Below are 24,839 nucleotides of genomic sequence, written 5' to 3'. Positions count from 1 at the left end.
AAGCATGTTAAGAGTCATCGAGTAACATTTTCAACATCTAGCTAAAATGACTGAAAATGTGTCTATAACATGGGAGGTTTTTGATAACAGTAACAACTAGCATTCGATAGTGCTTTACAATTTCAAAGTACTTTCATAAACACCCACATTTATTCATGCAGCATTTATTGGGTATGTATTATTTACACCAGGAAATTATATACACTATGTACAATCCAGTGAGAAAGGTGGCAGGGGTTCCTGTTTTAGAAATAAGTAAACTTGTCTCAGGTTGATATGACTTATCTGGGGTTACCCAGCTACTAAACCTCACTTAATCCAGGTTCCACCTAAAATGCCACATCCTTTCCACTGTGTCTCAGTCCCATCTGATCAGTACAAACCCTGGATAATGGAGCTCTCTGTGGTCTTTGAGGGCAGACACTGCAAGGTGTTCGGGTCCCTCCGCCAGCCTGAGAAGCCATCGCCCCTTGTTTAGCCACAGCAGGGAGGCCCAGGCAGGGACCTTGAGCATTCTCCCTGAGGCCCAGCAGGGTTGGCAGTAACCTACTCAGCTCTCAGGAGCCAGGCAGATTGCTAAATTACTCCTTAGCTCTCCTCACAGGTAGAACAGTGGCTCCTGTTATCAGGGACCTACCTCCATAACATTTAAAAGGCTCTGGTACATTCTGGGAACCATCTTTCCTCTCTGATCCTAGTTGCAGTCAATCAACCAGATTCCACACTGCTTTTCATTGGATCCTAGGGAGCATGGCTCCTCCTTCAGGAGAATCGCACAGTCCCATTCTACTGCACCCCGCCCCCATCACGCACACACATCCAATTCAAGGGTATTCGTTGAGTGCCTCCTTCCTTATCCCCTCTCCTTCAGGAAAAAAAATAAATTCAGAAGCAAACTCATTAGATATATTTCATTTTGTTATTAGCCTGTGGGTAGGAGTGAAGCAGTATTTACATTAACCATGCCCAGTTACAAAAGCCTGTAGCTAATTCTACCTTTTATTCATCTTCCCTTGAATCCTCTTTCCTGATAAGAATGCCTGTTTCCTTCTGAGCACAGCTGTATTTACTAATTTTCACTTCCTCATCCAACTAACCTGAATTTGAGATGACATACTTATCTGAGGTCAGCTGTGTACTTTCTTTGTTTGAGGTTAAACTTCTCTTTTCTTCCCTTGGTCTGAGACCAGGAAAATACAAAGCACTAGCTCCCTGGTATGTGGAGGTGTTTCTGCAATTGAGGGAGTGACCAGCCTTGCTCAATAAAAGTCCTAAGCAAAGAGCCTGATGTCCCCATTGATGTGAGAGTAAGGGATTCTGGTGGTCCAGAGGCTCTTAGGCCAGTCTTTCTGTGTCAGCTTTACTAATTTTTTCTCCTTTCTCCAGGTTGGTTTATAAGTGGTTCCTGCTGATCTATAAAATCAGCTATGCCACTGGCATCATTGGCTACATGGCTGTCATGTTTACCCTCTTTGGTCTTAACTTGTTATTCAAGTGAGTACCCTTTGCTTTTGTTTTTGCTAGTGTCTGGGGAGGAGGGACTGGTGAGATGTACCTTTGTTCCTGGGACAGGTCCTGAGTATGAACAAGGGGAACATGGCACCTAGGATAGGAGACTTGGCTTTAGAGGATGGGAGGATGGGTGGGCCTTCCATGATTTGTGCTGGCAAAGAGAAAGGAATGTCTGAATAATACAGAGTTAGAGTCTCAAATCATTGGTTGTACTTCCCAAGAATTTATATTTTAGTGGGAAAGTATAATAACAAAAGTAAGCATAATAATGATTATAGCCAGTTACTCATAACTCCATCACCCCAACAGAACCATTTTCCTTTTCCATGTGTGTATTGTTTACTGTAACATCCACTCTACCTGAGTGGTCTTACGTTCAAGGAGAGTAGGAGTTGGCAAACTACATCCTGTGGGCCAAGTTGGCCTACCTTCTGTTTTTATAAAATAAAAATATTTTACTGGAACACTCATATTCATTTGTTTACACATTGTCTATGGCTGTTTTTGCAGTAAAACAGCAGAGTTGGATAATTGTGGCAGAGACTATATGGGCCACAAAACCTAAAATACTTACAATCTGGACCTTTACAGAAAAAGTTTGCCGACCCTGGACTAGACAGTTGAACTCATGGGACACAGCTGGCCACACCTGGCAACAGATCCACCTAGAAAGATACAAGACAGTAAATAGCAGGGCAGCGTCTGCAGGAGTCCTCACAATAGTCCCAGGGCTGAGATATGAGAGAGTGAGACCACACAGATGAGTGTGGCAGCCAGCCAGGCCCAGAAGACCTACTTCTCCAAGGAACACATCAGGTTTAAAACTCTCCCGGTCCAGATGCAGTGTTCTAATCGCAGGTCAGGTTTAATATATAAGCATTGCTACTTTGTGACACAGCTGACATTCCACCTTTAAGAGATTTCTCAGGAAACAGAGTTAACCTGTGGACTTTTAAGTCCTGCTCCATTGTTGGTCACGTAGGTTGTTTTTTCAGTGCAGCGCTGTCACAGGTAACATTGCAGAGTTGCTTCCTAAGGGTACATGACCAGGAGTGGAATTCTGGCTGTTGCTTCATATTGTCATAAGCTTTCCAAAAGGTCTGTATCAGCATACAGGTTTCCTCTACCCCCAGTTAAGGCAGAAGCCAAGTAATCCTGGACTCTGGGACTGGAGGGTACAGTGAGTAAGCAGGGCAGAAAAGGGTAGGAATGTGGTTTCTACAGCTGTAGGCTGTGGATTGGGACAATGCATTGAAGCTAGAGATTTAGGATTCAAATTTCAATTCATGACCACTGGCCTCTTCCCCAAACCAGGTATACTGTAGGCAGGAATCTCTGAAACTGAAAGGAATAAGTCCTACTTTATATAATGAGAGGACACCCATGGAATTCTTTCTTCCAGGGGTAGTACAGGCTGAAAGAATAAACAGGCTCCACAAATATTTACAGGAATTTATCAGTGTAGAGTCAACACATCTCATCAGAGAAAACCAAGGTACTTCCAGATATCTTCCTAACCTGGATGGTTAAAAAAAGTAAAAACCAAGATTCTCTATTATGTTTTAAAGGTATTTATTCTAGAATTACAGTTTCTTTTTTACTTTGATAAACTGTATAAGGAGGAAAACATAATTGAGAATCTTGACCATTTTTATGCTACTAATCAGGTTAATTGGTGTAAGATCATGACGTCTAGTTAGTACGTTAAATGTTGTAAGATTGGTGGGCAAATTCAACTTTCTAAGCTAAATGTAATTTACAACTTTAAGTGAACACGTACAGTTCTTGGTACAAATGTTTTAACAAAGGTAGTTTTCTATAATAAACATTTAAAGACTCAAGTTTGCAAACTGTTGGTCCCTGGAATTACTAAAACAAACTTCCTAATATTATAGGCCTATTGTCCTTAGTAAGGAGACTTGGACCAAAATTTAACTTTGATGACATGATACAGAATATGTATAGATGCAAGTTAAAATTTTATGGTAACTGGTATGTGTATATTTACTAACTTTATCTTTGTTTTCTAAAGATGTGGTTGGCAAACTTCTTTATAAAGGGCCAAATAATAAATATTTTAGGCTTTGTGGGACAAAAGGCAAACTCTAGGATGGTATATAGGTACTTATATAACGAGAGAAAACTCCTCCCTTGCTCCACCCTGTTTGCCTGGGTGGCCTGTCTCAGATGGTGGACATACTTTGTGCCCACTTGCTATCATATGAAACATTCTTAGAAGGAGGGGCCTGATGGAGGTGGGTGACCCCTGGGATCATTTTCACTCTCTGCTCCAGTGACACCCAGATCCTGCTGTGCCCTTCCCTCCTTTTGGAGGGCTCAGCTATTTCAACTTGGGCAACTGGCTGGAGGTGAGGCAATTCAATAGTGAGTTGCTAACTTCCGGACTGAAAATTCCACTGCTTAGTGTGTAGCAGTTGCCAGTAGTGGAGTCCCCAACATATAGGTGCCAACTAGGGAGCTGCAAGCATGGTCATCAGTCAGAGGAGGCAGGCACTGGAAACAGAATGGGGAAGTGAGCAGAAAGGGATACCCTGGCTTGGTCTTCACAGCTCCCAGTCCTAGGCTGTTCAGGTGGTGCCCACAGGTCATATACAGACAGGCAACAGGCTGGATTTGGTTTTAGTTTGCCAACACTTGCTCCAGCTATTAAAGCTTCCAGCTTTAGACGCTGCCATTTGTGTCCCAGAGTAGTAATCCAAAGCAGTTGCATCTCAGGGCAGGCCTTACAGGCCATGCTGCTTCCCTTACAGGATCAAACCAGAAGATGCCATGGACTTTGGCATTTCTCTCCTCTTCTATGGCCTCTACTATGGTGTTCTTGAGCGGGACTTTGCAGAAATGTGTGCAGACTACATGGCATCTACCATAGGGGTGAGTTCACTTGGACTCTTTAATACTGCCTCCTGCCACCTCCAAAGAGTTCAGGATAGCGTCACTTGTTTGATGGAAGAGATAAGCCATACAAAATCCTTCAGGATGTGAGTGGTATGTATGGAGGTTCCTTCCTTAAAATTTGGAAAACCGATCTCAGATGTACCCTGGAATTTTTAACTCTAAGCTATTATAAGAATCACTTTACCCCACAGGAAGTTAACAGTCACTCAACAGATACTTATTTAGTGCCTCTGTCTAGTGACAGAGATGGGTATTAAAGTAATAAAAACACAAATTATATATGATACTTTATGATATATTATTAAAATTATAACTTTAATAAATATTATGAAGGGGAGGTTCATGATACTATGAACAAATATAGTCATGTCATTTGACCTAGTCTTGGGGCTCAAAGATGGCTTCCCTGAAGATGTAACTATTGAGCTGACCTGAACAATGAGTAGAGTTAACCAGATGAAGTGAAAAGTGAAATGTATACCAGGTAGAGGAAATAGCATGTGTAAGAGGCCTGTAGTGGGAGAAAGGGTGAGCATTTTAAGGAACTAGGCTCATGTGGTTGTAGGGCTGAATTATAATGGAAGTGTATGGAGGAATAATCAAAGGCTAGGCTAGAAAAAGCCGTAGAGGCCAAATGAAAGATTGTGATTTTTATACTAAAAATACTAGGGGGCTAAGATAGAAAATGACATCATCAGATTTGCACTTTGAAAGGATCATTCTGGCTGCTTGGGTAGAGAACAGATTGGAGAGGGGTCCACAGACCAGAGTGACCCACTTAGTCTTTAAGAGACAATTGCAGTAGTCTGGGCAAGATGAAGGTAGCTTGGATTAGGGTAGAGATGGTGAAAAGTGAGAGAAACGGACTATTGGAGAGATATTCTGGAGGTAAGGTTGACAGGACTTGGATATAGATTGGTTCTGGAGACTGAAGGAAAAAACATGAAGGAAAGAAAGGTAGGTATCAAAGCTGACATTTCTAACTCAAGCAACTCCTTGGATCCTTCACTGAGATAGGAAATGCTGCAAGAGGACCAAGTGGAGACCATGCAGAGATTCTTCAAGCTTAAAATATAGGTAAAGTAACAGCCAGTGTAAGAAACCCAACTCAATATCCTTATATCTTTTTTTTCAAAATGTCTGTTGTTTTGCTGTTTGTAAAAGTAATACATTCTTTTTTGTAATTGTGTGAACAACACAGAAGTGCTTCCCATCTGAGTATCATCCTATTAGACCCAGCCATAAGAAGGAATATTTCCAAGTTTAATAGACATTTCTCCAGTTCTGTGCTGAAATAAGTGTGGTTCTGTCTGATGAGTGGGGACTGAAAGGCATTCAGAAGTTCTTGCTACTTCTGAGGTAGCAAGAGGTTTGGCAGGTTGGAGAGAAACCCTAGGAGAATGTCAGGGAAGCAGGTTCTCTTGGAGCATCCAGATACCAGTCCTAGCTTTTAGGCAGCAGATATCAGTGGAGACCAGTTGAGAAGTACATGAAAGCTTGGCACTGACTTCATATGAGGCACCTCAGGAACTCTTGCTGAGTCTGAGGCAATTTTGCAGGTGGGGGCCTATTGGCTGTGCAAATTTGTATGTCACTGCTACTGTGATCTCATTCATGCCACGGGCTGGTAGGCTTAGGGCAATTCACGTTAAGCAGGAGACTCAGCTATTATTCTTGGGTAACATTAATCAAGTACAGTTTTAGGTCTAGGACTTTGTTTCTCAGTATCCTGGGACTATTTTTATTTTTCCTGTAATGGATCAAATTGAAAACAGTGTATTGGGTCACTTTATAGACAGCCTGTTAGATTCTTTTCTGAACAGCTGTCTTATGTTTTAGCAACATTTCACTGTCTCATCTATTTGTGTAGACTTCAGCTCTTCCTTTAACCAGTTCACTCCCCGAAGAGATTTCCAGACCCTAGATTGTCTAATTAGTAACTTTGCTTTCAACAGCAGAGATTGTCTAATTACTAACTTCACTTTCAACAACAGCTGTTCACTGAGACTGCTTCTGTGGCACAGCCAGCTTTTCAGAGAATCCCTCTAGTGATTTCTTTTTCTTCTCATTCTGTTTTTACAGGACCAATTCTCTGATTTTCCCAGGTTGTTACCAACTTTATCTCAAGATTATTATCAGCTGCCAGTTTAAGCATAGCCTTTATTCCCTCAGGTGGGGGTCCCTAATAACCAATCTACAGAATCCCTTTTCTGAGCTCAGAATTGATCCACAAGTTAGCTTCTGCTCTGGGAGATGGAATTATTAAATTGGCCTCCCTAAGATGCAGTTTGAGCTGGGCCACTTTCTGTGCTCTTGGGAAGAATTATTGGGTGCTGCAGTGATTATAAGTGATAATCCCTCATAAGATAATTCCCTAATAATGATAAATTCCAGCTTCACCAAGAGACCTGGTGGGAGAATTTCTCGTTAGGGTGGAGAGTGCCTCAAACACTAGCTCCTGACCCCTCATACTCTCCTTCCTTTTATGGGATCTCACTAGATACCCCCACCACTCCACAATAACAGTCTGTCCCAAGGATAAACCCACATACCTCCCTGTACCTCTTAGCACAGAATCAAACAGTCACGTCGGACTTTATTAAAGGTTGAGGATGAATAACAGGAAAATAAACTGTGAGTATTTGAATGAGGTTGATCTGAGTTATCAGGCTGCCTGCTTTCCAGGGTTTTCAGACCCAGCCTCATCTAACTCTCAGCCTACCTCTGTATACTGGGTGTCATCTTAACACCCACCACTTAGAATCCACATCTGGACAATACAGTCCTCCAGATGCCTAGACCTAAAGCCTGTGTTCCTGACAAAAATGATGCTGCCCTTCCCCTATACCACAGGGTATCTTACATGAGGATCTACCTCTTCCCTAGGTAATTGACATTGAGAATGGCTTTCCTTTTCAGAGGAGCCACTCTATCCAAATGTCTCTTTCAGAGGAGTCATTCTGAAAACTATCCAACAGAATGTGACCTTGCTGATCCTGACTATAGACAAGCAGTTTGCTGTTTCCCCAGGTTCCTTTCTTGGGGGTTCATAGGAAGACTAGGATAGCTTGTGATAGTACTGGGTGAGTCACCAGGAGTTAACGCATTTGTTGTTTTCCAATACTCTTAGCAAATATTGCTGAGACTTAGTGACAGGCCTTCTGCTAGGGCTCAGGATGCCAAGAGATTAGACCAGGCAGGAATATGGGAGAAGAGACTCCAACATGGGATAAAGGGATAGATTGCACCACCTTGGAGTGCTTTCCAACCCTGAGAAATCCAAGACTCTGTTATTTCTGCCCATGTCTTTGGTCAAGTGGGCCTTGGTCTGCTCAGGAACACCTGGGCCCCTGAGCCACAACAACCTGAATTTAAAGAATATTGCTGGCCTTGAAGCCAAAATCTGATCAGTGCTTTGGGGAGGGCAGTTTGAGGAAGCCAGGAGACTCCAGCTTTCCACGCATTCATTGGCCAACTCATTATTTATTCAAGCAACAGTTATTTATCAACCATCTACAATGTACAGAGTGTGACTGAGTGTAGCCCTTACTAGCACCACTGCCCACTTTCAGTAGCAGCCCTAGTTGTTTTTTTTTTTAATTGTGGTAAAATACACATAACATACCATCTTAACCATTTTAAAGTGTACAGTTCAGTAGCATTAATACATTTACATTGTTCTTCAACTGTCACCATGATCCATCCATAGAACTCTTCATTTTGCAAAACTGAAGCTTCATACCCATTAAACAATAATTCCCCAATCCCCACTCTCCCTAGCCTGGCAACAATCATTCTACTTTGTCTTTATGAATTTGACCACCCTAGGTGCCTCATATAAGTGGACTCATATACAGTATTTGTCTTTTGTGACTGGCTTATTTCGCTTAGCATAATGTCTTCAGGGTTTACCTATGTGTCATGTGTCAGAATTTCCTTCCTTTTTAAGGCTAAGTAATATTCCATTGTGTGTATATACCACATTTTCAGTCCTGGTTATTTTTCGTAGTCTTTTGTATGTTCTGTGATCACAGCTTCTATCCCAGAGAGTCAAAGTTGATTTTGGAGCTGTTACCAGGTCAGGAACTAGGTCTGATTCATCTCTTGGTCTACCTCTGGGAGTAGTTTGACCTAAAAAGATCTGTAATTAATTAATTTCACAATTCCTAAAAATAAGACCATGATGTTTTATAATTGTATTAACAAGCATTCTCAATTCCTTTTACACCATTCTGCACTACTCTTTTTAGAGTAGAATAGCTCTTTGTTTTGCCTCACTTGGAGAAATTTGTAACTGTTTTGAGTCAGGTCGATTCAAGGGAATCATGGATGGTGTCTGTGTTCTCCAGCTGGTTACTGTGAGGTCATAAGCTTGTGACAGCCAGACAGTCTAGTTTCCATTCACACCCAAAAATCATGTTGGGGTGGGGTGGAGGTGGGGGAGTGGGGGAGTGGGGGATTGTGAAATAAGCTTATTTCTGGGGCTTCCTCCTCTGCGAGAGTGATTGGGCAGGCAGGGTAGTAACACATTGTTTGTGCTGCATTGGGCCAGGTGTCCTGCCTCACATTTTCTATCTCCTGAGCAAATTGCTGTGCCCCAGATTTACTGCTTCCTGGATCCTCAGCAGCCCCAGATAATGTGAGGACAGGACTATCTGCTCATTCATCTGACTTGAAGTAGTAGAAAGAGCCAGGAGGTTAGAATCAGACAGATCTGATTTCAAATTCTCCTCCACTTTTAATTATCTGTATACGCTTGAGCAAGTTGCTTTACCTCTCTGATCTTGTTTTCTTAGCTGTAATAATATTGTCAGCCTTATAGAATTGTGGTAAGGAACAAATGGGTTAATGTCAAGCACTTTGCAGAGTAGCCTGGCCCATGGCAAACACTCACATGATGATGATGATGATGATGATGACAGCGATGATGATAGCTGCCATTTATTAAGTACCTACTATACAGTCCTGCTGTGCTGTACGACCATGTATTTTATGTCTGTAATCACCTGGAGCACAGGGTCCTTATAGAATTTGTCTTTGTATCTTCATCATACTCAACACACAAAGCAAGACATAAGACAGATCATCAACCATGAGTAATTGCCAGTTCTCTCTTAACGCCATCTATTGTCTGAAGCCATCTTAGACACTCTGTGATATGGAATCTCCTCCACTATAATTCTGGAAATGGGTATTTTATTCAGTTTTTCAACAGGTATTTCTGAAATCATCTACTTGAACTGACTGGGAGCCAGGTCAGCCCTGCCACCAGCCCTCTCTGGCCTCGAGTGAGGCTTTCCTCCTTGGGCAGTAGTCTCCTTACTAGTCGAGGGGGTGGCCCAGAAGAGCCCACTAGGCTTTCATGGCACACATTTCCTGTGATGGTCAATGGTGTGGATTATAACTTATACATCCTGAGCACCTACTACATGCGAGCTCCTGTGCTGGGGTCTTGTGTGTTTTCTCAGTGTGTCTTCCTAGTACCGTGTGAGGCCGGGGGTAGTGTTCCTGTCCTACAAAGGAGAAATCTGACTCTTCATCTGAAGAGCTTACTCTCCCACTTTGAGTAACCTGTTTCAAACCTTCTCTACTCTCAAACCTCTCACATCCCTTCCTTCTGTCCCTTCATTCTCTGCAGATGACCTCGCCTCCTGTTTACCTGAGCAACTAGAAACCAAACAGGAATCCCCACAATTCCTGACACCGTATCTACAGATCTGCTCCTGTTTGCATCCATCTTCTCCTTCCCTCCTGTAACAGTGGAATAAGTGTCCTTTCTCCCATCAGAGGCCAGCCCTACCTGTGCTCTGGATTCCACACCTCCTGCCTGCTCAGGGACCCGATATGCTGTTGACTTCCTTTCTCTCCCATGACTTCACCTTTTCCCTCTACTGGGCTCTTTCCATTAACGTTCTAAGTGTTCTTTTTCAAAAATGTCCTCTTTTTGACCCACTGTCACTTCTAGCTACTGAGCCATTTCCTGTCACTCACAGTTAAACTTGCAGGAACTTCCTGTTTCCTTTTTTATCACCTTTCACTTATCCTTGGCCCATTCTAACTGGCCTCTGCTCATGCCCTTCTTCTGAAGTGACTCTTACTCAGGTCACCGGTGACTCTGTGTCACTCATTCTGGTGGATTGATTCTGATCTCAGCAGTCATCAGCACAGTTGACTCAGCACTGCTTCCTTCTTAAAAAGGTTTTCCCCCCCTTGGATTTTGTGACATTACACTGTCCTGGTTTTCTTTCTGTCTCTCTGGTATTTTCTGTCTCCTCTGCTAACTTTCCATCCCCTTAAATGTTATTGTTCCTCCGAGCTCAAGGCTAAACCATCTTCTTTGCTCTTCGCCTAGGTATTTCCCTTTTCTTCTTCCACGGCTTCCAGATCTCTAATCCAAAACTCTCTTCTGAACTCCAGGCCTTTACTATTCAGCTGCCTCTGGTATCAACAGTCCACTTCTCTCAATTTTTACTGCCATCAAATTAGCCCAAGACATCACCTTAGCACAGGCCCCCATACAGCATTTAAAGAATTGTAACTGTCTCTTAGCTGGTCTCTCTGAATCCATTTTGGCCTCATCTCCAATCCATTTTTCACACAGAAGACAGAGTGCTCTTTTTTTTTTTTTTTTTTTTTTTTTTCTGGTACGCGGGCTTCTCACTGTTGTGGCCTCTCCCATTGCGGAGCACAGGCTCCGGACGCACAGGCTCAGCGGCCATGGCTCACGGGCCCAGCCGCTCTGCGGCATGTGGGATCTTCCCAGACCGGGGCACGAACCCATGTCCCCTGCATCAGCAGGCGGACCCCCAACCACTGTGCCACCAGGGAAGCCCCAGAGTGCTCTTTTAAAATATGAGTCTGATCATATTACTCCGTACTTAAATAAAGCCTTTAGATGATTTCTCATTGCAAGTCCAAGATCCTCCATGCAGCCATACGGGCGTTAGGTTCCTTTCAGTTTCTCAAGCGCACCAGGTCCTTCCTGCTCCAGGGCCTCCTCTTGTCACTTCTGCCTCTCTTCATCTTACTAACTCCCACCTATCCTTTACCTCAGCCTAAAATGCCACTCCCTTGATGACCTAGGTTTAGTTAAACCCCTTCATTGCAGTGTTCTTTGATAGCCCTTTTAATGCCTTTTAAATAATTCTTATTTTAGCCTTTTAAGTAATTAGTCCTCATTTTATATAAATTAAAAAAATTTTTTTTGACGTATAGTTGACTTACAATGTTGTGTTAATTTCTTCTGTACAGCAAAATGACTCAGTTTTTTCATATTCTTTTCCACTATGGTTTGTCACAGGAAATTGAATATAGTTCCCCGTGCTATACGTAGGACCTTGTTGTTTATCCTTGTTGTTTATCCATCCTTTATATAATATTTTGCCTCTGCTAATCCCAAACTCCCATTCCTTCCTTCCCCTATCCCCCCTACCCCTTGGCAACCACAAGTTTGCTCTCTATACCTGTGAGTCTGTTTTTGTTTCATAGATACATTGATTTGTATTGTATTTTAGATTCCACATATAAGTGATACCACATGGTGTTTGTCTTTCTCTTTCTGACTTACTTCGCTTAGTATGATAATCTCTGGATCCATCCATGTTGCTGCAAGTGGCATTATTTCATTCTTTTCGATGGCCGAGTAATATTCAACTGTATATATATGTACCACATCTTCTTTGTCCATTCATTGGTTGATGGACATTTAGGTTGTTTCCATGTCTTGGCTGTTGTAAATAGTGCTGCTGTGGACATAAAGGGTGCATGTATCTTTTCGAATTATAGTTTTGTCTGGATATATGCCCAGGAGTGGGATTGCTGGATCATGTGGCAACTCTATTTTTAGTTTTTTTTTTTTTTAGTTTTTTTTTTTTTGCAGTACGCGGGCCTCTCACTGCTGTGGCCTCTCCCGTTGCGGAGCACAGGCCCCGGGTGCGCTGAGTGGCCATGGCTCACGGGCCCAGCCGCTCCGCGGCATGTGGGATCCTCCCGGATCGGGGCATGAACCCGCGTCCCATGCATCGGCAGGCGGACTCTCAACCACTGCGCCACCAGGGAAGCCCAATACTTATTTATTTAATGTCAGTCTCCCCTAGCTGTAGGTTTCATGAGGACAGAGGCCAGGTCTGTGTTTTTCCAGCATTCTAGCCCAAGGACCCAGTCCAGTGGCTGGTACTTAGTAGGTGCCCAATATATTCTGATGGAAGGAAAGAAGAATTTGGGTGGCTTGCTCAAGGTCATCAAGATAGTAAGTGACAGAGGATGGAAATGTGGTGTGTCTAATCCTGACAAATTATGTGGCCCCTTGAGCCCTTTCCACACTGAGGCATCAGGCTCTTGAGGTTAAACTGAAATCTGCCTCCCTGTACTTTACCCTACTCGGCCTCAGTGCCTCCTGATACAGTCTCTGTGGGTTCTGCAAACCGCAGGGTTGCTGGGCCCTTCCTGACTTGACAGGCTTACCTGATAACTTTGTTGAAAATTTGTGGGATTTGACCCTGCCGGCCTGTTGCCACATTAGCTTGCGGGGAGAACTCCAGAAGCTAGGGGCCTAATAGACATTTTCCTGGGCATCCCTCCTACTCTCATTATCTCATCCAGGTTCTCTTGCATCCTGTATCCCTTGCCTCAGTGTCTTGGGGCAGAACTCAGGGATGATTTGAGGTAAAGCTCTTCCTCAGAGCTCTCACCCATCTCCTGAGTTGAGGCGTTCCCACTTATTTCACTGCCAACGCTGTGGGCCAGAGTGAGTGGCCATGTTCCTGTGCTGCATGATTGTGCAGGGACTCAGTGCCAGAGCTGGACCCAGACTTCTTGGCCTATTTTCTCTGTGTTCAGTTGATGTGCCTAGAAATTCTAAGCCAGACATATTTCAGAGCCATAAGCCTCTTGAGCGCTGGAGAAGTGTTTTCCCCTCAACACTAACATTCAGATTCCAGCTTTGGAGAGTTGCAGTTAGTGGGCTTCCACAGGTTTGGCCCTGCCCTAACTCTTGCTTATCCTTTTGCACTCTCGATAAACATATCAGAACCTTTTGAATTACTGGCCCTCAGTGAGCTAAGTAGCTGATCTTTCTGCAGCATTCAGCAGATGTTAATGGACGTCTTGGGTAGAACTTGGGTTAGGAGTCAGAGGGTCTGCGTTCTCATCACAGCTAGTTTCTTTCCTTTCTGGGCTTTGGTTTCCCCAGGGACGGGGCTGCTCTGGTGTTCTGTGATAGTAACGAGTTCACCTTGAGCCACTTCAGACAGTTTTATAAGACGGTGAGGTAGGGGTGAAGGCAGGAAGCTCTCTATTCATGGATTCTTGGGGTGGTGTGGCTCTACCTTCTACGCTTGAGGACTCTTGGGAGTCAAGAGAGCCCATTTCTTATAAGGGCAGCTTGGAGTCAGAGATGCCTCCATGTTGAGCAGAGGTTCTGGCAGGTGTAGCTGTGTCTGATCTGGCTGTCACCATCCTCCTTACTCCCTATCCCAGCACCTGTATGCCCACCCCTCCTTCACTGCTATCCCTCACCCAGCTTCAGGGCTGTGGCTTTTTCAGAAGATAGTTGCTTGGAAATAAAAAACAGAGCAAACTCAAGAAAATACAAAAAGGCTAAGTATAATCTATTTCCCTTATAGGTAAAGATAAAATTGTAATAATAAATGCAGAATCCTGTCTAAAAATTCATTTTACAGTTTTGCAAGATGTGAAGTTCTGGAGATTAGCTGCACAGCAATGTGAATATACTTATTAACATTAGCGAACTGTATATTTTAAAATAGTTAAGATGGTAAATTCTGTGTTACGTGTGTTTTACCATAATTTTTAGGACAGTGCAAAGAAAAAAAACCAGTAGGTCTTAGACTATATCAACAAATAAAATTCAAGTCTTTTCTCCTTGGGGTGAAGGGGAAATGCTCTGTAGCTATTTGACAATAAACCACAAGGAAAGTATGCAAAATTTGGAATTTCTTTTTGGAGCATGGAATTGGTTATCCATTGTGATTAACCATGGTAATACATAATCTTTTAAAGTATGAGCATACCTCGTTTTATTGTGCTTTCCTTTATTGCGCTTTGCAGATAATTGTGTTTGTTTTGTTTTGTTTACAAATTGAGGGTTTGTGACAGCCCTGCATCAAGCAAGTCTATCAGCACCATTTTCCAACAGCAGTTGCTCACTTTGTGTCTTTGTGTCACATTTTGGTGATTACAATATTTCGAACTTTTTCATTATTATTAGATTTGTTATGGTGACCTGTGATCTTTGATGTTATTATTGTAATTGGTTTTTTAGACATAATGCTGTTGCACACTTAATAGGCTACAGTAAGTATAAACATAATGTTTAAATACACCGGGAAACCAAAAAATCTACGTGACTTGCTTTATTGTGGTGTTCTGGAACCGAGCCCTCAATATCTCTGAGGTTTGCTTGTAATATATGTTCATTAAGGAAAATTTGAGTACAGAAAAATAGGCAAAAGAAAAAAAATCACCTATAATCCTACTACCAAGACATCACTGGTGTGAATATTCTCATACATTTCCTTCTGATCTTTTGATAGATTTGGATTGTCTTTACATATATATGTACCAATAATACTGTGCCTCCAATTTTGTACCCTGCTTTTGACACTCAGTGTTATATCTCAAGCTTCAGTTAACCCACCACCTCTCTAGGCCCTTGAGTATAACTTATTGAGGCATTCTTCTATTGTTGGTCATTTATGGTTATTTCCAATTCTTCTCGTTTTTTTTTTTTTTTTTACTATTTTTTAAATAAAATATATGTAATGTAAAATTCACCATTTTAGCCATCCTTAAGTGTACTGTCTACTTCCAGAATTTTTCATCACTCCAAACAGCGACTGTGCCCATTAAGCAGTAACTCCCCATTTCCTCCTCCCACCGCTGGTTACCTCTAATCTGTTTTCTGTCTATGAATTTGCCTATTGTAGATATTTTATATAAATGGAATAATATACAATGTTTATCCTTTTGTGTCTGACTTATTTTACTTAGTGTAATATTTTCAAGGTGCCTGCATGTTGTAACATGTATCAGAACTTCATTATTCTTATGACTGAATAACATTTCATTGGAGGGATAGACCCCATTTTGTTTATCCATGCTTCTGTTTCCGGACACTTGGGTTGTTTACACCTTTTGGCTATTTGTGAATAATGCTGCTATGAGCATTGGTATACAAGTGTGTGGTTAGTCTCTGTTTTTATTCTTTAGGAGTGTGTACCTAAGAATGGAATTGCTGTGTCATATGGTAATTCCACATTTAACTTTATGAGGGATTGCCAAACTCTTTGCTTCTTTAATTATAAATAACACTTAAATGAGTATCTGTATGCTTGAAGCTCTTTTGATATTTTTACTCCTTTAAACTCCTTAAGGTGAAATTAATAGGTTAAATGGTGTGACAGTTTGAGACATCATGCCAAATGCTGTCCAAAAGGGTTGAACCTCTTTTGCTTCTGCCACAAGTGTCTGAGAATGCCCTTGTCACCAAACCAGCATTGCACCAGATGTTTCACTGTTTTGAATCTTGGAGAAGAGATGTTGTCCATCTCTGATGGAACCATAATCTGGCTGCACAGTGGCTTCACTGACGTAGTTCCCAATCACCAGCCCTGAGCCCTTCTTTTTCCCATTCTCCTTGTCCCTGATGCCGACCCTCCCAGTCTTCAGGTCCTATCAGATCTGACTTCCTTTCACCCATCTGCCCAGCAGAGATGAGGGCGATCTGGTGTATGAGATATTCTCTAGCTCTGGGGACTCCCCCTATCATGTCGCCTCCTCTACAGAAGACCTAAGGCCTCTGTGGTACCTTCCCACTTTGGCTGATTCTCACGTCTTTTCTGTCTTTTCCTCCTGCTCTTCTCTCCCAGTTCTACAGTGAGTCGGGCATGCCCACCAAACACCTCTCGGACAGTGTGTGTGCCGTGTGTGGGCAGCAGATCTTTGTGGATGTCAGTGAAGAGGGCATCATCGAGAACACGTATAGGCTGTCTTGCAATCATGTGTATCCTGCCTAGAGCTCCTGGGCCACGTCTCTTTTGCCACGTGCACACTCCAGTCAGGGAGGGAAGGGTGTGGTCATGACCCTGGGCGTGCTGTCCAGACCTTTGAGGCTCTGGGTGTGCTGTCCAGACCTTTGAGGGTAGGGGAGTCACAAGAAGCAGACATTTGGGTGATGTCCTCTGCTAGGGAAACCAACCCCCAGGAGTAGAAACGGCTGCCTCCTTTGCTCCTTCTCACAGACGGGAGCCACTCTTACATGTAGCCTGGCTGGATCAGAAAGGAGCCGGCAGCTGCACTAGCTGCCCCGAGACTGGGTCAGTCACAGGGGAGGAACACCCTCTAACTGGCACCCTCAGTTTCAGAATCAAATCCACCTGAATAGCACTTGTGACATTTACCACGTCCTTACTCAGCTCCCATTCTGTACCATGTGTTATCTCCGTTTTGCCCCATAACAGCCCTGTAAGGCAGAGTTCATTATCCTCACTTCACATATGACGAAGCAGGGTCAGAGAGAAGGGACTTGCCCAAGATTATACAACTGATAAGAGGTGAAGCCAGGATTTGAACCTTCCTCCAGAGCTAGGGCCTGGGCACCTTGAAGACCGGCATGGGGTTGGAGTGCCATCCTGGCCGCCCACCATTTCCCTTGACCAGTGGTGCTCAGATTCCACGAGTTCTGTATCCGCGGCTGGTGCATTGTGGGAAAGAAGCAGACGTGTCCCTACTGCAAAGAGAAGGTAGACCTCAAGAGGATGTTCAGCAATCCGTATCCTTTGTTTGGGTTCTTTTTGGGAGTGGGCAGTGGTAAGAAAGTACTGGCCTGCATCCGGGTGGGTGTTGGGGCCCTCCCTCCTGCCCCCAGCCTGGCTGCTGCCCACCAGTCCATGCAGCTTGTGGTCTTGGGAAGTGGGTGGGATGTGGGGCAGGACCAGCAGCTCAGCTTCTCCTCTTGGTTCAGGATTCCTCAAGGGTAAATCGGTGGTGATAGCAGCTACCATTTACTGCTTGCTTACTATGTGCCTGGCACTGTGCTAAGTGCTTTACTCGTATTAGCTCACTTGATTCTCTAGAGCTTTATGACCTGGGTAATATTATCCTCGTTTTACCAGTGAAACAGTTTAAAGATTGAATAATTTGTTCAAGGTGATATAACTAATGGGTTGTGCCTTACCTGTGACAGGCAGGGCTGGAGACCAGCTCTGTGCCTGTGCAGGACCTGCAAGGTACAGGGAAGGCGGGGACCCCTGTCCCCATCCACCTGAACACAGGACCTGTGCTCCTCTGAGCTGCCCCTCCCTACCTGACCAGCCCTCCCTACTTTGCCTTCAGCCTCCGCTTCCTCCCTGCAGCCTGTCTGTCGGAAAGTACCCAGCCACTTCTTTGGCCACCCCCCCCACCCCGCCTTTCCCCTGGGATCCAGGGACTTCTCCCAGCTGCCCTTCCTCTCTCTGCCAGGGTTCCCTGTCCCCTGGACACTAGCTGGGCTGTGCGGGGCCACTGTGTTCCCCTTTAAGGTTCCTTGCTTGGTTCTTCCAGGGTCTAGTTCAGGAACAGTTTAGTAACTCCATGGTCAAGCTGAAGGTTGGGGCTTCCCTTAGTTCTCAGGAATGGGCCCGGCTGTGCTTTCTGATGCCTTCAGAGGGATTCCCCATAGTCTCATGAGGTTCAACCTGTGCTTTCCCCGGAGCTGGTTTCCCAGGCTCCCTCTCCACGTCTTGCCCGGCAGTTAGCTGTAAAGTGAAAGGAAGGGACTTATCTCCAGGGGCCGCTTGGCCTCAGTAGGGCCTGGTGCTCAGTGCCCTTGGGTGGGTATTCCTTAGAGCCTTTGCCTGGGGTTATCCCCTATGACCAGCCTCTTGCTCTGCCCCCTCATGCCTCTGTCCCGAGACTCAATCCCTTCCTTGACCTAGAAAACCTCTCATTTTGGACATTGCAAGAACCTTTGGGTTACCTTATCCCACTCCCCGCCTCCCTGATGCCATCATCACCCATAATCTACAGCAGTCTCGGGCACACTGGCGGTCCAATCTTAGAAGGTTATGTGGAGCCCTGTCTGTATGTTGGTCATGGAGAGCTTAGTTTCACCCCTCCACCCTCTCCCGCATCTGTCCGATCTTCTGCACTTCTTCCTCTCTGCCCTCCTGCCCCCATTCTCTGGGTTTAGCCCTGCATTCCAACATATAGGGGCTGGGTGGGGCTTTCTAGAAAGCAGCTTCCTTTCTCTGTAGGCCCATTTCTGTGGAGCATCTGGAAAGTGTAGGTAGACCCTCTCACCCATCCCCTAGACCAGCCTTAGCAACTCGAACACGTAACCTCTTTTCTTTGACGCAGTGACAGCTGGGAGAGGCCTCATGTCATGTACGGGCAACTGCTGGACTGGCTTCGATACTTGGTAGCCTGGCAACCTGTCATCATTGGCCTGGTGCAAGGCATCAACTATATCCTGGGCCTGGAATAGTCAGGAAGAAGAGCATCCACCCACCATGGACCTCAGGGCACTCTCCTCCCTGCCCTCCAAGACCTCCTGGGTGGGAAAGACTCAAAGGGGCACTCGGGCCACTCAGGACCCCTCCGGCTGTGTCCGGGCTGGGGAGGGATATGATGGAGAGCCAGCAGGTGGGGCTGTCAGCAGTGGGGGGCTTTTTAAAAGAAAACTATTTTGATGAATATATTTAAAAACCTTTTTTATTGTGGAGCATAGGAATTGCCCCAATTCCTCCAGGCCTCAGCCTCCCTGCTTGAGCAGGGCAGGAGCAGAGCCACAACATTTTTGGTGTAAAGGAGCCATCTCTTCTCTGGCTGAGAGCCCCAGCCCACCTCCCCTTCCTTCTGTATGTGGGGCTTGAGCCTGGTACACTCAGTGTGGAAGAGCCAGGGAGCTCTGGCCAGTGCCACTGATGAGCACTGAGGGGTGAGGTGTCCTCCGTCCTCCCTGGCTAAGGCCACAGTTGGGCGTTGTCTGGCTCCGTCTTCCCTGTTGGGGGCCGTAGGCTGGTGGAGACAAGTGGGACCTTGTCGTGACTTTTGCAGCAAGGGAAGCTCTAGGACCTCGGAATTCACCGGGGATTTGTGTGGGGGTGACCAGAGCTGTAGCAGCTTGGGGAACCTCCCACTAAGTGGGGCTGTACTCAGCCAAGAACAAAGACCATCTATATATAGTTGGGCCACAGGGGTTACTGCTGGCAGCGGTGATTGAGGGCTGCTTGTGCAAGCTGATCCTCTGCCCAGAAGTGGTGACACGTGCTGAAGGCCACTGCCACATCACTTCCTTCCCCGAAAGCCGGAGAGCGTGTGTGTGTGTGTGTGTGTGTGTGTGCGTGCGTGGTAGAAGAACTATGACAGATGTGAGGCTTCTTCCTGTGGTCAGACATTGTTCCCTTGAAGCTGCCAGGGGATTCCCAGCCCAAGGAATATCCTCATGTCAGCCTTGTCATCCATGAGTCCTGCCTGGGCCTGGCAACACAAGTGGTGAGGTGGGTGGGAAGAGGGTCAGGCCCAGGTAAGTATGGGTTCTGAAAAGGGGTTCCAGGTAGGCCCCAGCTCTGGTCCTAGGAATTTTGAAGGAAATGGGAGGGCAAACATGGTCCTTCCGTGCTGGGTTCCTAGGGAATATGGCCCTTCAAGTGCAGTAAGAACCAAGCAGGATCTTGTCATCCATTCTGAATAAAGCTCCGTGAGCTGGGTTGGAAAGCTGAACATCCATCTTGCTTTTCTTCTTCCCACCTCTTTCCCTGCAGTCCCCGTGGGTGCCTGGCCCTTGCTGCCTCTTGCTCTTCCCATTTGAGAGCCGGGGCCTGGGGGTGGTTGGCCCTGCCCAACATCCCTGAGCAAGGTGGAATGCCGGGCTTTCGTCCTGTAGCAGAAGGTGCCCTGCGCCATCGCTGGGTGACTGTCCTCACCACCTGAGGTCAGTGCCCTGCCGCCACCACCACCCCTCTCGCGGATCACTCTCAGCTTTGGCTTCTCTTACCCAGCCGTGGCTTCCGAGGTCTGCATGCCAGTGGGCTCATCCTCAGAGAGTGGAATGGCGGCAGGGAGCATCACTTTTGTCCCCGTACCCCTGCATCAGGCTCATGTGAGAACCAAGGCCAGGCTGTCCAAGGCTGTCTCTTCATACTTCAACAGTCCTGAGTCCCATGACCTCCCAGCAGCCCGACTCTGGCCTTGGTTACACTCACAGGTAGAGTCCTGCCTCCTCTCCCTCGCATCCCCACCCCCTTCCCCAAAGGACTGTGTCTCTGAAGTCCTGGGCAGCTTTGCCTCCTGACCTAACTGCTGGAGACACTGGTGTTCCTAGGGAGGAGTTACTCTGCATCTAACAGCACAGAAGCTCCTGGGGCAGGCGGTGGGGGAGGAACTGAGAAGATGAAAATGTCAGCTAGAGCCCTGGAGAAGAGGAGTTGACTTTTAGTCTCCACGTCTAATTGGGAATGAGTTGGGTTTTTATACATACACACGCACATGCATATGACACGCACACAAAACCCTTGGGATTGCAGCAGTGTTCGGACACGTCTTCCAAACCTAATTCCATCTCCTGGCCTCCCTGGCTCTGTCCCCAGCATCCCATCCTCCTGATCCCAGACACTTGGGTCTGGTCCTTCACAGTTGCTCGAGCCAGTGCTGGGTACGCGCCCTCTTACTCTGGGAAGCACCCTCTCCTCCTCTTAGGTCCAGTGCTCCAGCTTGTGTTCCAAGTGCTCGGCTTGTCTGAGAGGTTCCTGCCCACAAGGCCTGGAGGTGCTCTCAGTGTAGCTCCCATGGTGTGGCTCACGTGGGGCCAGACGCAGCTGAGCTGAGCTGTGGAGCTCCAAAAACGGGGGGTTCCGGAAAGGAGGGTTTTTCAGGGCTTCCTGTGAACCAGGTAGGGGGAATCTAGACTTCCTGGTGAACTTAGATCTGTAGCTCTGGCCAAGGGGCTGGGAGGACAGAAGTGAGAAGGATTCATGGGAGTGATGGGTGGTCGTTGGGTTGCTGGTTGGAGGGAGGTGGGGAGCCTGAGAAAGGCCAGAATGTGGATGGGCTGGTGTGACATGGAGTCTGAAATGGTCAGAGTGATCCAGCTTGGGGTCTCCAGTGACTAGGAGAGTTGTCCCTTTGAATATGGTGTGGCTGTGAAGGAAGAAGCAGGAGGCCTGTTCACGTAGAAGAGCAAAGGTGGACACCGAAGTCCTGACCGTTGGCTGGGATGGAAGAATTCATGTGTGAGAGACTCTTTCATTGGTTCATGCCCTGTGTGCCCCTGGGAGGGTGGGCCTGAGGAAGGTTAAAGACCCCAGGCTGATACCATCTGGAAAGCGGGGGGCCTGGGAGTTAGCAAGAAGGTTCCTGGCCAGTTCCTGGCCACTGTGAACTCCGGCTCAGGAAGAGGGGCAGTGTGCAGGAACCTTAAGGACTGGGCTCAGACTGCTGTCATGTATGTGTGCCTTCTCTTGGTAGCCAGAGTCCGCTCTAGATTCCCTGGTTAAATAAAAGTGAAAGTGAAATAGAAGGGAGAGTTCAGTGCTTTCGCAGAAGGATTTCACTATATATCCTGCCCTTCCCAGAACCAGCTCTGGCAGTGGAGAGAACTTTACCTCCCTTTGTGACTAGGTAAGTCCCTGGTCCTCTTTGGGCCTCAGTTTCCATGCCTGTAATGAAGGGGTTAGATTGGACTAGTAACCAGTATAATGTTGATGGTAATAAGAGCTAGGGTGGGGATCCCCTGGCTTTGTTTTTAGGGGCTGGAAGAGCTCTAGCCTATGCCCGATGCCAGTCCTCCAGGAGTTGTCACAGGTGGACAGGACAGAGTAAATAGCAGTGCCTGACAGCCCACTGAAAAACTAGAGGTAGGGAGGGGCTGTGGAGTCCACAGGAAGAAGGCCACATGCAAGCCACTCAGAAGACGTGGGAGAAGCAGTTTTTCACCATCTCCTCCCCCGCCTCCCCCAGAGAGGAGGAAGTTGTCACAGATATATAGATCCAGGCGTGCCAGCTCCTGACACACGCATCACGACCATGAGACAGAACTGGATTCCAGGTGGGACCTGGGGCTGTGCACATGCGGGTGGAGGGGTGGGGGGCATCCTGAGACCAGAGTGGAGCCATGTGGCTGGCCCTGAGCCTCACCCCCAGGTGGGCTCCCCTCAGCTGCTGTGCTGTTGCTTTCGGCCTCTGCCCGGATGCTGTGGCTCTGGCTCCATTCCAAGGTCTCCCTGTGCTCCATTCAAAAAGGGCCAAGAGGTGGGGCTTGAGGGGTTCTTCTGCCTCTCCCGTTCCCTGGGCAGAGCCCAAGAATCTCTGCCAGACTTACATCCTGGCAGCAACTCCCTCTCTAGCCAACATCCGAGCTAGGATGCCGGGCAATCCCCGGAGGTCAGACAGCTGCTGACCTCTGTGACTGTCCTTTTTTCAGACCCCAGCCCTCTTTGGGCCCTGCTCCTCTGTGCCCACATCGTCTCCCACCTGGCCAGAGCCACATCTGTGCCTCAGGCCACTACAGCTGCCACTGCCTCAGCTGGGATCGCAAAGGACACCTGCCCCTCTCGGCCCCCAGCGCTCCCGACAGCTAAGCAGTGCCCAGCATTGGAGGTGACCTGGCCGGAAGTGGAAGTCTCACTGAGTAAGGAGCCATTCTGATGGGAGCCCAGGAGAGCACGGTGGTCAGAGGGCGGGCTGAGGGCACGGAGGCACCAAGGGTGGGGTTGGTTTCTGAGCACCTGTCCCCCAACCTTCTGTCATGTAGCCCACCACCAACCAGGTCAGCTTGGCTGAGCACTGACTTCCTCTCCCCGCCAGCATCGCCAGTGTGGCACAGGGCCAGCTCGCAGCTCCCAAGATGCTCCCTGTCAAAGGGGACGGAGAGGATTCAGACAGAAGGAACAGTCAGCGGACTCCCAGAGCCTTGACTGCAGTGGCTGCAAGCCCAGCCCCTCCTCCCAGAGCCCACTTGCCCTCTGGCCTCCTCAGAGGAGCGGGGGCCTACTGGTGCTGCCTCCTCAGCCAGGGCTCCTAGAGTCACTGGAGCTGGGTGCTAGAAAGGGTCATTCTGAAGAAGAAAGCTCAGGAGTCAAGCACCTAGACCAAGGACCCGTCCCCAAATTCCTCCTACTCAGCCAGGGTCCCCTGGTAGATGACCGCACTTCTCTTAACAGACTCTCCACTCCAGGTTCCTGGATCATGGCAGCTGGGAAGCTGGGCAGGGTGGGCAGGCCACAGCGTGGCAGAGGGGAGGGTCTGCTGTACATTCGGGTTAACAGCCACACGTGTCCCTAGATGGAACGCTGACCTTGTCCTGTACTGCCTGCAGCCGCTTCCCCCACTTCAGCATCCTTTACTGGCTGGGCAACAGCTCCTTCATCGAGCACCTCCCGGGCCGGCTGCGGGAGGGCAGCACCAGGTGAGGGGCGCGGCGATGAGGCCGGTGGGAGGGAGGCCTCCTCCTACGGTCCTCTCATGGCCTTTCCTTCTCTTCTGCTCCAGGCGGGAGCACAGGGGCACGAGGACCCAGCTGTGGAGGGCCTTGGTGCTGGAGGAGCTGAGCCCCGCCCTGCGAGACACCAACTTCTCCTGTGTTTTCTCGGATCCTGGGCAGACTGCCCAGCGTCACCTCGTCCTGGCCCAGCTCTGGGTGAGGAACCCAAGGGATGGACTTCCAGGGACAGGAGGAGCTCTGCTTTGGCGTGGGGAGGAAAGGGTGGGCTCTTTCCACAGTAGCCTCCAGCTAATGCCCACCAATTCCCCGAGCCTGAGGCGGAAACTAAAAGGAACAGGATTCAGGCAGGGGAGGCATGGCCTGGAGAAAAGTGACAAGGGATGTCCCTCCCACCTTGGCCCTGATCCTTGTTTGCTTCACTCCCCCAGGCTGGGCTGAAGACGAGCGTACCCCCGACACAAGAAGCCCTGTCCTCCAGCAAGTCCCCTCAGCCTCACCATCCTGATAATGAACCCCAAGCTCCAAAGCCTGGTTGAAATGCCACCTCTTCATTGAGCTCTACACGCTCTCAGCCCAGGCCACATTCTGCATCGACTTAATGTTGTATTTGTTTCGACTGTCCCAGGGAAGGTATGCGGGGAGAGGCTGCTTCTGACCCATAGCTGTATCTCTGTCACCCCAGCAAGACCTACGACGGGTGCTCATAAATGATCTTCAGTGGTGGCGTACTGATGTCTGCCCATTCATTTATCCTTTTGGCCATCATTCTACTCACAGAACGTGGCCTGTCTGAGGAGGGAGTGTGGGAAGAGGAGAGAGAATGCCACTCAGAAGCTACAGACAAAACCAGATTCAGGGGACACAGGCCCTCAGAAGAGAAGAGGCCGGCCCATAATGCTCCTCAGGAGCAGAGGCCAGAAATGGAGTGTGGGAAGATCCTGTGGCCTGAGAAAGGCCAGGAGAAGGGATCTGA

General features: G+C 47.3%; 2 protein-coding genes across 6 annotated transcripts in view; both read left to right on the top strand.

Moving 5' to 3' along the window:
• RNF121 (ring finger protein 121) overlaps positions 1 to 20,166 on the top strand; it is an 82,547-nt gene extending 62,381 nt beyond the window's left edge. For all 3 annotated transcript variants that reach the window (XM_082659072.1, XM_082659071.1, XM_082659070.1), the window contains 5 exons: positions 1,387 to 1,494; positions 4,284 to 4,404; positions 16,317 to 16,450; positions 17,117 to 17,218; positions 18,790 to 20,166. In XM_082659072.1, the coding sequence (XP_082515198.1) occupies positions 1,387 to 1,494; positions 4,284 to 4,404; positions 16,317 to 16,450; positions 17,117 to 17,218; positions 18,790 to 18,910 (586 nt within the window). In that variant the 3' untranslated portion in view covers positions 18,911 to 20,166. The remainder of the gene's footprint in view (positions 1 to 1,386; positions 1,495 to 4,283; positions 4,405 to 16,316; positions 16,451 to 17,116; positions 17,219 to 18,789) is intronic.
• Positions 20,167 to 20,399: 233 nt separating this feature from the next.
• On the top strand, positions 20,400 to 24,815 carry IL18BP (interleukin 18 binding protein). Of its 3 annotated transcripts, XM_082659073.1 has the most exons (7): positions 20,400 to 21,656; positions 21,999 to 22,044; positions 22,384 to 22,471; positions 22,847 to 23,053; positions 23,707 to 23,830; positions 23,914 to 24,061; positions 24,295 to 24,578. In XM_082659073.1, the coding sequence occupies exons 3-7, from the start codon at positions 22,450 to 22,452 to the stop codon at positions 24,400 to 24,402; spliced, it is 609 nt and encodes a 202-aa protein (XP_082515199.1). In that variant the 5' UTR covers positions 20,400 to 21,656; positions 21,999 to 22,044; positions 22,384 to 22,449; the 3' UTR covers positions 24,403 to 24,578. The 3 variants fall into 3 exon arrangements, 2 of the variants coding, with proteins under 2 accessions (XP_082515199.1, XP_082515200.1); XR_014297043.1 differs by adding an exon at positions 24,644 to 24,815 and having other exon boundaries at positions 20,400 to 22,471; positions 24,295 to 24,496; XM_082659074.1 differs by having other exon boundaries at positions 20,400 to 22,044.
• The last annotated feature ends 24 nt before the right edge of the window (positions 24,816 to 24,839 follow it).

Source organism: Grampus griseus, assembly GCF_964374135.1.
Source record: "Grampus griseus genome assembly, chromosome: 8".
Lineage (NCBI taxonomy): Eukaryota > Metazoa > Chordata > Mammalia > Artiodactyla > Delphinidae > Grampus > Grampus griseus.
Note: the sequence above shows the minus strand (reverse complement) of the source record. Positions and strands in the feature narration are given on the sequence as shown.

Excerpts from the sequence above, each read along its gene's own strand:
- IL18BP (XM_082659073.1), top strand. The coding sequence starts at position 22,450 with ATGAGACAGAACTGGATTCCAG. Across the intron at positions 23,831-23,913 it reads CTGCGGGAGGGCAGCACCAG|GCGGGAGCACAGGGGCACGA; the intron begins GTGAGGGGCGCG and ends CTTCTGCTCCAG. Across the intron at positions 24,062-24,294 it reads TCGTCCTGGCCCAGCTCTGG|GCTGGGCTGAAGACGAGCGT; the intron begins GTGAGGAACCCA and ends TCACTCCCCCAG.